This window comes from Geospiza fortis, unplaced genomic scaffold, assembly GCF_000277835.1.
Source record: "Geospiza fortis unplaced genomic scaffold, GeoFor_1.0 scaffold41, whole genome shotgun sequence".
In the NCBI taxonomy this organism is placed as follows: domain Eukaryota; kingdom Metazoa; phylum Chordata; class Aves; order Passeriformes; family Thraupidae; genus Geospiza; species Geospiza fortis.
In genome coordinates this window covers 3,437,901-3,449,303 of record NW_005054299.1, presented here as the reverse complement: position 1 = coordinate 3,449,303, position 11,403 = coordinate 3,437,901, and the positions used below count along the sequence as shown (strand labels likewise).

Sequence of the window (11,403 nt, the reverse complement as noted above, 5' to 3'; positions counted from 1 at the left end):
TGCCCTCCTTCACAAAGATGATTTTTAAGGTCCGTCGGAAAGATAAGCCTAATTCTCTATTGGCTTAAAATCAGAGTTGCTTCACTGATTTTCCTGAGGCAGCACTGACTTAGACCTGCTGAGGAACTGCCCTCACCTTCTCAGTTCCCAGTTCCTTTTGGGTAACACTTCCCTTGAAAAGAAATTCAACAAGTATTTATAAAGCTTTCTTCAACTGTGTGTGCTTCTGTGTGAAAGAAGAGTTAAGTCTGACTTGACTGCAACTTTTGAGCCATTGGAACTATACTTTTGCTCCCATAGAAATAGTATGTGTAGAGTATTTTTAACAAGGCACTCCCCCACAGTGCTAAGCCAAATGGTTCGGCATGATAGTTGCACATGCAAACCCAAGAGTGAAATAGTTCAGGTTTGTTGTTCACGCCAAGGAAAATGCCAGTAGTTAAAACAGTACAAATAGACAAGAGCAGATGAGAGCTTTAATTCCCTCCCAGTTTTCATAGACAAAGGGGACGTGTTAACATGGCTAAGGCTTAAGAAGGGGCACCATGGAGGTTGTTGGACTGCGTTAGAAAGTACAGGACTGATGTGTACCCGGTGTAAATTAGTGTAACTGCACTGAGGCTGGCAGAGCCCTGCTGATTTACACTGGCCCAAAGTCTGGCCTGTGACTTTTTCCCTTGGCAGTGAAGTTATATTGACAAAGCATGCAGCAACGTGTGATTTCTTTGTAAATTGGACTGCTGTGGAGGCTTCAGCCCGAGAACCACCTAGACTCCCCCGACGAGACCTCATTGTCTTTCCTCCTGGTGAATGCACAGTGTGATTCTTTGATTGACTGCTGCCACCTGATGCTAAGAAAATGCCCTGGGTTCATACTAGGGATTGTTGGTTCTATTAAAAGCAATGTAGATAGAGTTTATTTGTCACTGAAGCATTTTATGCAGATGTTCCTACTTCAGAGATGTTCAGTCAGTTAGGTGTAAAGATGCGCTGAATAGGTCGCCATCACTTAGGGTCAGGGAAATGCCACCCCAGACACATAATTAACATGGCTGACTGATTAATTGCCCACTGAAAAATATAACTACCCATGCATTTAAATATTTATTTTCAGGCTCTGGACTTCACTAGTATTCTCTTATCTAAAAAAAACCCAAACAATAAAAATGACTGTAGATACTCTTTCTAGAAAGGAAAAGTGTTGGCTGACTTACCATCCTCTGGGATTAATCACAATGCAATTCATATTACAACATGCAAAATAATGTGTGTAATCCAGTCTGACATGAAAAATTGCTAATAACATCCCAAAAGGAAAGATCTATGAATGGTTCTAATGCCTTAGGAGTAGGGGAGATCTTTAAGGAACTCAGCATTACAAGGTGAAGCCTCCAGAGGAAGAAAAAGCTGAAAAGCTGGGTCTGTTCAAAGCCCCCACAGGGTTTTGTTCATTATTGGGTTTGTTCACTGTTATGTTTGTGGGCTGCTCTCCGCAGCCTGTTGTACCTGGTTCAAAAAGGCCTGGTGTGACTCAGATACAGTAAAGTTGGACCTGAAAAATAGCTCCCAGTCTTAAAAAAAGCCTGTGTGTTACTACAGTGGTGGAAAGCCCGCAAGCTACAGGTTCAGGGGTTTCACACTGCCTACTCCATGGAAAAGCAGCATCCTCTACCTGGAAAACTTTCAAATGTGCAGGTAGAAATTGAATGGCAAAGGCCCAACTTAAAACCCAGGTTGTCACTTCCATGCTTAAAGTTGTCCTGGGTGTAACCATGAGGTAAGAAGCAGAGGTGGGACTTCATGCTTCTCATGTAGGTGCTTGTAATTGCCTGTTTCTCATCTCCAGCAGCTTGGGAGGGAATAAAGACATCTAGTGTTGATCCTCTGGAGTGGACACCAAAATCAAAGGGTTTTGCTCTCATGGACTAATATCAGTGCCTACTCCATAAATTTGGTTATCTACTCCTCTTCCTGGTTTCTAATATCTTGTAGTCAGAAACTCCTTCCCCTTGATTAGTGCCCAGCAATATCAAGGGTGATGAACAGTGTGCGAGCATTGAACTGCATGAACAGAAAATCATGTCAATTTTTTATAGCAATGAAAGAATGAGAAAAGCATGGTATTTTCTGTAGACATGTTACCAAATGCCTAAACAGCTGAGTGGTTATGGGGAGTTCTAAGTAATTTCTTTGAGCTGGAGTAAGTGAAATATAATAGTTAATTTCTTCTCTCTTATTTATTGCTGGAATAGACCATCTGTAAAGATGTGTCTTTCTGTGCACCCTGTTGAATGAAAAATTTCCACAGATGCTTTTGGGAGCAAAAAAACCCCAAAAACATGTGGGGGCTGGATTGCACTCTCAGAGGTACACAGAGGACTTCTCTGGGGCTTCTGGAAGCAGAGTTTGTCAGCTGGTGTCAGGGGGAGCTGATCTCATGCTTGTTTGATGGCAGAACGTGGCTATCAAACTGCTGGTGTCTCCCAAACAATGACAGGTGAGCAAAGGCTCCAGAGCTCTGTTCTATCAGATTGATCACACACATTTCCAGACAAGTGCTTTGGAAGTGGCTTCTAAAGGGACAGGAAGAAAAGCCTGAAGTAGAGAATAAGGGGCTGGCCTTGATCTGGCAGTGTGACATGAATTCAGTAAATCAGTGAGAGCTGCCCAAGTGTCTGTTTGCCACGGGAATGGTTCAAGTGGCTCCTAGTGCAGGTCGGAGAACTCCTCTTGCCGGAGGGGACAAAGAATAGCAGTGAGGGAATACTTGCTATTATAAGCATACTGGCTACTGGCTGGCCATGTATTAGCAGTTCTAGAGCTGTAAAGCCATATTTCCTTGATAAAAGTGGAAAATAATACCTTTATGGAGACTACCTCAACCTTGCAACTGCCCTGGAGTTCATTAGAGCAATTGCTTTTGAATCATTTAAGGCAAAGGGTGAGAAGGTGGTGCTGGTGCCTGGGACAACTACTTAGAATGAATTACTAAAGTTTGGAGATGTGGTTTTTTTAACATTTACCCATTGTTCAGGGGCTTCTGAGAGTGGTACGTTCCTTCTAGCTGGGTATTTGACTCACCCGTGAAGTGACAGTGACATTTAGAAACAAATGAGTTTAAAGCATCCCAGCTCAGAAGCCCCTTGGAGCACAAGGCACCCGTTAAAGAGGTTAGGTTGGTATTTGTGTGCTCCTGAAAAAGGAGGAAAAACCACAGTGTCTCCTGAGAAAGCAGTTTTATGGGGTTCTTGTGCATAGCAGCCACAGAAGCAAGCCACTAGCTGAAGGCTTTCCTGCTTGATTGGTTTTAAGCTACAAAGGACATTCAGAGATACCCCATCTTTGACTGCTTTCAGCACTGGTTGTGACCAAAGTCAGGCACAAAGGTACAAAGGGCTTCCTGTACATGCATAACTTTCATATTAGTTCTCACATGGAGAGGGGAACGTGGCCATAAATGCACAGGTAAAATATCAAGCAGAGATTTTTTCCTTAAAGACAATTGTGCTTGTTTCCCCTCCTGCTAATTATATCCTATAAATCCCCTACTCTCCCAACTCAGACAGTAACATTTTGTTACCTACATTCTGTCAGTGGACTTTACAAAGATCTCTAACACATGTTATAAAAGTTATTGCTATAGTACTATATATAACAGCTTTGCATAAGAGAATAGAGGGCTGCCACATTTAGAAAATGCAGGTGCTATGTAAGCCCCTTTCTGAAAGAAAGAACTTAGCTCAGTTTCCTTTGAAGAACCAGAGACTTGAAATTGAAAACTGTATTAATGCCATTGTCTCCTTGTATCAGCAGGTTCCAGAGAGATTCCTGGAAGTGGCTCAGATCACGTTACGGGAGTTTTTCAATGCCATTATCGCAGGCAAAGATGTTGATCCTTCCTGGAAGAAGGCCATATACAAGGTCATCTGTAAGCTGGACAGTGAGGTCCCTGAGATTTTCAAATCCCCAAACTGCCTACAAGAGCTTCTTCATGAGTAGAGAGTTCAGCAGCTATTTATGAATGTATGAAAGTAGCAGTCCCCTTCTGATGCCCAAGTCATGTGTGTCTCTATTTTAATTTCATATATATGTGTATGGCATACATATATATATGTATATGAAGTTAGACTGATCCCTCCTGGATATAAGTTTTCGTTCAGTTCCAAGGGGATGGTTATTTTACTTCAGCCTTTGGTTTACTTTTGCCCGAGACCCTTAACATTTGAAGAATCAACGGGGTTAATTTTCAGGGAGAAGAGTTTGGAAGCGTGTAAAAGCCTGTCTTAGCAAGTTAGGGCATTATGTTTAAAAATGCTTTGTCAGATTTATTGCTTGCTGCAAAGTGGCATTTTGTCTTGGTGAGACTAATGTCATGGCACAATTCTACAGACAATGAAGTTTATATTATGTTTATACTGCTAAAGGTCTGAACTCTGTGGAGCCATTTCATAAGCTTCGAGCTTTTTTATTTGTATTTATATACTTTTTAATCAATAACTAGATTTTGTTTCATACTTCAGAAAAATACATCTTTTTAGGTACTCACTCCAAGAAGTGACACCCAGAAAAGCAAACCCTATGCTTCACGTGTTCCTTACAGAAATGACAGATACCCTGCGCCAGTAACCAACATGCCAGGTTCTTGTTTCTCTAAATTGCAGCAAGGGATGTTTGCACAAATCAGATACTGTTCTTGCAGGGTTCGGCCAGTAATTCATGCACAATGTTGTATCAACCACACTAATTCTGGACTACGGTCAGCTTACTAAAGCGGAAGCATTTCACTCTCCATAGAGTAAAAATGAAACCTTCAGCATCGTATATTGCCATGTCTTAGTCTTACTTTAAGTGGCATTAGTCCCTAAATTTATTATTTTCTTAGTCCATTCTGCCCCCCAAGATTCCCTTTCCAGCATACAAAGTGTCCTGTCCATATTTGACATCTGCCCTGAAAAGCACTTTTTGAACGATCTTAGATACAGTGGAAGAGTCTTCACCTCACAATGCTGAGGAAAAAAAAAAGGCTTATTTGTAGCTATAAAATATAATTAGTGTTTTCCTAATCAGAAGAATAAAAATTTCATTTTCATAAAATTCTAATTGAGCATTATACAAAAATCACAGTGTCCTCCTGGCTATGCAGGGTTCAGATAGCCAAATTCAATTTTTAAAATTACAGTAAGTCCAGCTTTAAAAAAAAAAAATAAAGAAAAAAATCTATTTGAGCAATGTGGCTGCACTTCTCTTCTGAAGCTGGAGCTAGTGGTGACCAAAACCTGAGCTACAGTGTAAAGTCCCTGATGGATCTGGGTTTGCCTGAATGCTACACCATGATATGACAGAAAGAAAGAAAGAAAGAACGAACGAAAGAAAGCTAGCTGCTAGTTCTCATGGTCTCTTCAGTGGCTCTCCTTTTCTCATGTTTTCAGAAAGAAATCATCTCCAGAAGTCTGGGGGAAGGTTGAATATGCTATGGCACACTGTATTTGTCATTTTCTTTGTCGTCTTTTGTACGGATGCAGTAAGAATTTATTGTTATCATCAACAGTATTTTCCCCTACATAATTCAATCTAAATCTAGAGGAAGTTCCTAATTAGTCCTGAATTATATTTATGCCATTGAGGATATTGGTATCTTCTTTATTTTAAAATTACATTTTGACTTTGGAGAGTGAAAGTTTACCCATGTGACTAAAGAGCTGACCTGATCATTGCAATTTCACTTCATTTACAAATACTGCTGATAGACAGAAATGTATGAAAGCAATTATTGTTAGCAGAAAGCCTTAAAAACCTGCTGACTTCAAATTAAACAGCACAATCCTCCGATTCCCTGTCATTCTTTTCAAGCACTGGCAGTATCTGTGGAGTATAGGCAATGCAGACAATAGCATGGGATGAAGTGCCAACATTTTCACTATGCATTAAAAGCAAAACAAATCTTGATCTTAGACTCCCTGAGAGTACCTAATACTGTACGTATCCTTACAGTAGACAGGATTTTTTTTCTTTCTTTTATTTTCTTACATTTTATTTCATTTTATTTTGTTTTCTTTATTTCATTTTTCCTTTTTGTTTTTCTCTGTGTGTGCATGATTTGGTGAACATTACACTTCATAAAGATGTAACTCCAATGAATTCTGAGTAAGAAAGGATGAAAATTGTGTTCATGCACTTTTTTTGATTTATGGGAAGAAGTGGCATAAAATGCTCAAGTTTTAATACACTAAGTTCATCATTGGCATACCATCAGATGCAAAATATTACTTTGCATTGTCACCTTGGACATAAGAAAGCAAAGCCATACTTTATTCATACTATGTGGACATACTACTAGCTACCATCTCAACCTGTGATTTTACCGTTGCTTTATATTATTATTATTATTATTATTATTATTATTCTATTCTTCTATTATTATTATTATTATTATTGATATTAATATTATTATTATTTGGCTGCAATGGGATTCACATAATCTAAATAAGTGAAATTGTGTACTCAACACTTGATGTTGTTGCATTTATTTATTTATTTATGGGTAGTATAATCTCAATAGTAAATGAGGCATAGGAATTAGGAATATAAATTTCATCTTAAAGGCAAAATAAAAACCTCCTTGGTCTGAAAAAGGAATAAATGATAATTTCATCACTTCAGTTATGTGATTTTTCTGCATTTTATAGCCATATTGCCTTTGTGCCTCCCAATTCACCTAAAATTACAAATACATGGCATAGCTTGTACTAAATTCTAAGTAGAATCCAATCCAGTTTCTTTTAAATTATCTTAATATTATTTCACTAAAAATGGCTAAAAGGCAGGAGGCTACTTTTATTGTAATGAAGGTTTACATAGGAAAAGAATTTCAAAATCCATGTAGAAACTCCATTTTGCCATTCATTTACTGCTAATTCAGATTTATTTCTGCATATAAACTTGAGGTTATAGTCTGTGCCTAGACCTTAAATGCACCAGCGGAAGGATAAAAAAATCCTTCAAAATACCAGTTTTTCCCCCACAAGTACAATTGTTCTTGTGCCTTCTGTGGCTTACAATTTTCATCTTTTAAACTTTATTTTTCAATTACTACAGCTGCAATAAACACTGACTTTTTTTTTTTCCCGGCTGTTTGACATAATGTTGATAGCTATGCATATTTTGTGTCTTTTTAAAAATTAAAAAAATAAAAAAAAAACAAAGCAGGAGAATACGTTTTTGAAGAAGAGAATTTTTAGAACAGTTTGATAACGCAAATTATTTTTTCTCAATTGTTTGAGCAGCATTCGAGTTTTGAAAATTCTTGTAGAAGCCAATTTTTTGTAACTGTGGTGCAAATCTTGTGTTTTCTTAGCCTGATGAAAAGTAGTATAGAAGCAATATTTCATACGTGACATATGTGCATATACAGATACGTATGTGGTCACACACACAGGACAACATGTGTGGGCATATGTATGTATATTTACACGAAAACACACACACACACGAGAGGCGTATGAAGTGAAAAGCTTACCTTTTTCCTATCTAGATTAAGAACCTATTTTAGACATTTGTTATGTTTTGTGAAAAGAATGTTCTATTTGAAACTACAAAACATTTAATTCTTACTGTATCTCTGGTTGTTTAATGGGAACGTTTCACATTTAATGGTAAACATGTGGAAGATGTTAGAATGTAGTAATTATTTAAGGAAGTGTTCACCCATGTATTCCTGAGGTTTGCTTTGTGCCTCTGAGTATTATTTAATTAAAGTGTTTTAAGTTTGCAGAATCTTTGTTACTGTACCAGGTATGTGGGTGAACATTGAAAATCGAGGGGAACTTTTATAAAGCAATGTAAATATTCAACCTTACGGCTGTTCTTGCATAAAGACATAAGATTTTAATAACTACATTCTGAAAACATCTGTTGAATTTATAAGAAACACTACAGTAACTGTGTAGATAGTTGAAAGCATTCTTGAAAATCCAGCTCTCTACTTTTAAAAGTTAAGTCTCTTTCATCAGATGTCAAGGGAATGGGTAATACAGTTTCTGTAAAATTGCAGAATTTTTTTCTATGTATATGAAGTCAGTTAATAGAAAAAATTTTTTTTTCCACAGGTTAATATTAATTAAGAAATAAAGGTGAAGATTTTGTGGCTTTAAAGATAGGATTTTCACCAGCAGCATTGAAAGATTATACATATATATATATACAGAAAGATATATATATATATATTAAAAATGGAAAGTGGTTTACAAAACCCCCAAAGTGAGCACTGTACATGAGAAGTGAAAGCAAAAACTATATTTGCCATGTGTATTATATAGCAATCATTGGTGTTAATAGTGCAAATGTTTCCTTCTGGTACCAACTCTGTGTTTGAAAATTCCAATACGCATTGTTTTCAAAAAGCTCCCCTTAAGGAATGTAACTGGTTTATATGAGTAAGCAGTTACTGTATTGCACTTAAATGTTCTGTTGAAGGAAATGCAATTTTGTTTTCTGTAGAACTGTTGGTTGTAAACCATCTATAAACTGAAGCTAAAATTGCTCATATTTAGAGCTGGGATGAAAACTGGTATTTAACCTTTGTATCTTCTTAGGAATATCCTTTTTAGTGTATGAAAGGTGGTGGCACTATGACTTTATTCAGTTTTTCATCTGAGCCACAGTCACCTCTCTCCCAAAGCAGCCACCTTCCAAATGCACAAATACTGGGATATGTAGAAACAAATCTAGAAGAAACAGTGAGCTTACATTTTTCTCTAAAATCCATACCTTCCGCATTAATTGTACCACTCGAGTGAGACAGCAGACAAACACAATAACCATCTCATTACCATATAACGTGTAAGAGTCAGAAACTAAAAAAGGAGGGGGGAAAAGCCTCTTTAGGTTGGTTTTAATGCTGCCCAGAAGAGTCAAAGGTTAAGGTTTAAACTGATATTGTCCCAGCCATTACTCATATGTATATAGTTACAAAAGTGACAAAACACTGCCTTTATATTATTTAGCAATATGTTGTAAATAGCATTATTAAGCTCTTTTTTTTTGTAATAAAGACCCTTTAATTTGAAGATAGTACAATAACTGAACTGATAAAGTAAATTTTTGATTTTTTTTATTTTATTTTTTAGCTAGAGGCAATTTCAACTGTGGATTTTTTGTTGTCGTCTATTGTTCTGAAGACTTTGCATAATTTATTGGTTTAATTTATCCTAATTTATTTGATGAAGGTGTACAATTTTGTATTACCAAGGATGTACTGTAATATTAATTGATGACAAGATAAAACAATAAGACTCCCCTGTCCGTTTGGAAAAAAAAAGGTGCAGTAGACAATTGATTGAAAAAAAAGTTACAATTCTAGCTTGGCAGCTACTAAATTTAAGATAAACACAGGAAAAATGTTTGGGGGGGGTGGATTTTATTTTGTGTGTTTAAAGCTTTTGTATACTCTCCAGACTTTTACCTTTTTGCTTTGTACCACTTAAAGGATACAGTAGTTCAATTGCCTTGTGTGCCTTCCATCTTCTCTAAACTGAATGTATGTGCAGTATATATGCAAGCTTGTGCAAAATAAAATATAAATTACAAGCTCATTGCCATTGTTTACATTTATTTCCAAAAGTTTATGTTGCCCCACCTCAAGAGGTGAACTCCTGAGCCTCTTGGCTGTGGCCAGGCGGTGCCTAACACTGTACTCCTCTGAAGGTTTTCTTCTCCCCTTAGTTCAAATTATTTATTAATGAAACTACCAGCCCTCTTGCAAAATGGATATAATGATTTATGGCCTCGGTGTCCTACCTCCAGCGCAGTGCCGGTTAAGATAATGAATGTTATTTTGCAATAGTCTATCTGCCAAGGAATAACTCCCTGCAAGAGACCTGTTATGTCTGAGGCATAGACAGCCCTTTAAATTAAATGGAGCCAATGTGAGCTATTTTGTTTATACAGTTTAATCATTTCCTGGGTGTACCTGCCATGCTGGTGTCCTGCAACAGGGGGTTCCTCAAGCTGGGTGAATGCAGGGATGGTGCTTGCTGAGCTGGGTGAATGCAGGGATGGTGGGTGTTGAGCTGTGGTGGTTCACCCTTCATTCACAGTTGTTACTCTTACCAGTCTGGCCTTGTTAATGGTACTGACCAGACATCATCCTCTGTTCTTATTGTTACAATCCATCACTCATGGTCTCTTCTGTTTCCAGCTGAGTATTCACCAGCATTATATAAAACTACTCTGTTCCTACACAATTCCTCAAAATGTATTTGTTCGTGGTTTTTCTTTTGCTCTTTGCTGTGTCTGCTGTTTCATATGTATCTTAAAATTCTGGGGTTGAGTGTACCTTTGATTTACGTGATTGTTTGTGTTTCAGATATGAAAGTTCTCTTTTTGGCTTAGAATTGGTACAGATGGCAGTAGGACTGTAGCTTATTTAGATTGCAAAATCCTGCAAGACTCTTCTGATTTTTGAAGGAGAAGCATGTTAAAAATATATTTTGATCTGAGGTCATTTATTTTCAGTATCTTCCCTGATTCAGCCTCAGGACACCAGAGCTGAGCTGGAGCCTGAATCCAGCTTCAGCTTCATTGTAACAACCAGATAAATACTTCACATCTACAACAGCAGTTAAAACTCCATGTATGTTTATACAACAGGGGTTGCATTTGTTGGGCCACATCAACACAAGGTGTAAAGGAGGTCTGTGGAAGATCATGAAGTTACATCTACATAATTAATAATCATTTAAATGTGAGATCTCCTCCGGTTTTACTGCAAACACTGCCTCTCCTAGTTACATCTATCTACATTACCAAATCAAAATGCTAAAATAATTTTTGTCTTAGTCATCAAGACCTAACTAGATGAGGGAGAGGGAGATCATCCTCAGGTACCCAGATAATGGACCAAAGGATCTGAGCTCTGTGGGTAATTGCCATCTCGCTCTGTGCCTCTATCAGTTTTTCTCTCAAATATACTGGTTCTGTGAAATACAAGACACTATTTGCCATTTTACCCTGCAGTGGAAAGCACACAGATCTCTAAATAAGAAATCCTAGTTATTGGCATCTCAGACTACTGCAGGAGTTCAGAGCTAGACTGGAACTTGGCAAGTAGTCCCTGTCATTGCAGAGGGCCAAATCAACTTTCCCAGGCTTCAAGCACCCTGAAATGATCCAAGTTCTGCAGATCTGGCCATCTGTGCTTGGAAATCCTCAGTTCCCCTAATACCTGGAATTTTTACAATAAGAAAGATACTATGTTCTAGCTTTAAAATTATAAGGAAGACATGAATTATCCCTGAGCAAGGCAAATAATTGAACAATTTTATGTCACTGAGACCATCACTATCAACTGGGGTCTTTTACACATCACATTGCTGAGCAGCTGAACGTGGAAGACTGCATTTTGTC

General features: G+C 37.6%; 1 protein-coding gene across 4 annotated transcripts in view; it reads left to right on the top strand.

Annotated features, from left to right (window-relative positions):
- Nucleotides 1-9,590, top strand: part of PROX1 (prospero homeobox 1) — a 48,943-nt gene extending 39,353 nt beyond the window's left edge. For 2 of the 4 annotated variants that reach the window (XM_031060394.1, XM_031060405.1), the window contains one exon: nt 3,811-9,590. In XM_031060394.1, coding sequence (XP_030916254.1) covers nt 3,811-3,999 — 189 coding nt within the window. In that variant the 3' untranslated portion in view covers nt 4,000-9,590. The remainder of the gene's footprint in view (nt 1-3,810) is intronic. The other 2 variants (XM_031060398.1, XM_014308642.2) reach the window with 1 other exon arrangement.
- Nucleotides 9,591-11,403: the final 1,813 nt, after the last annotated feature.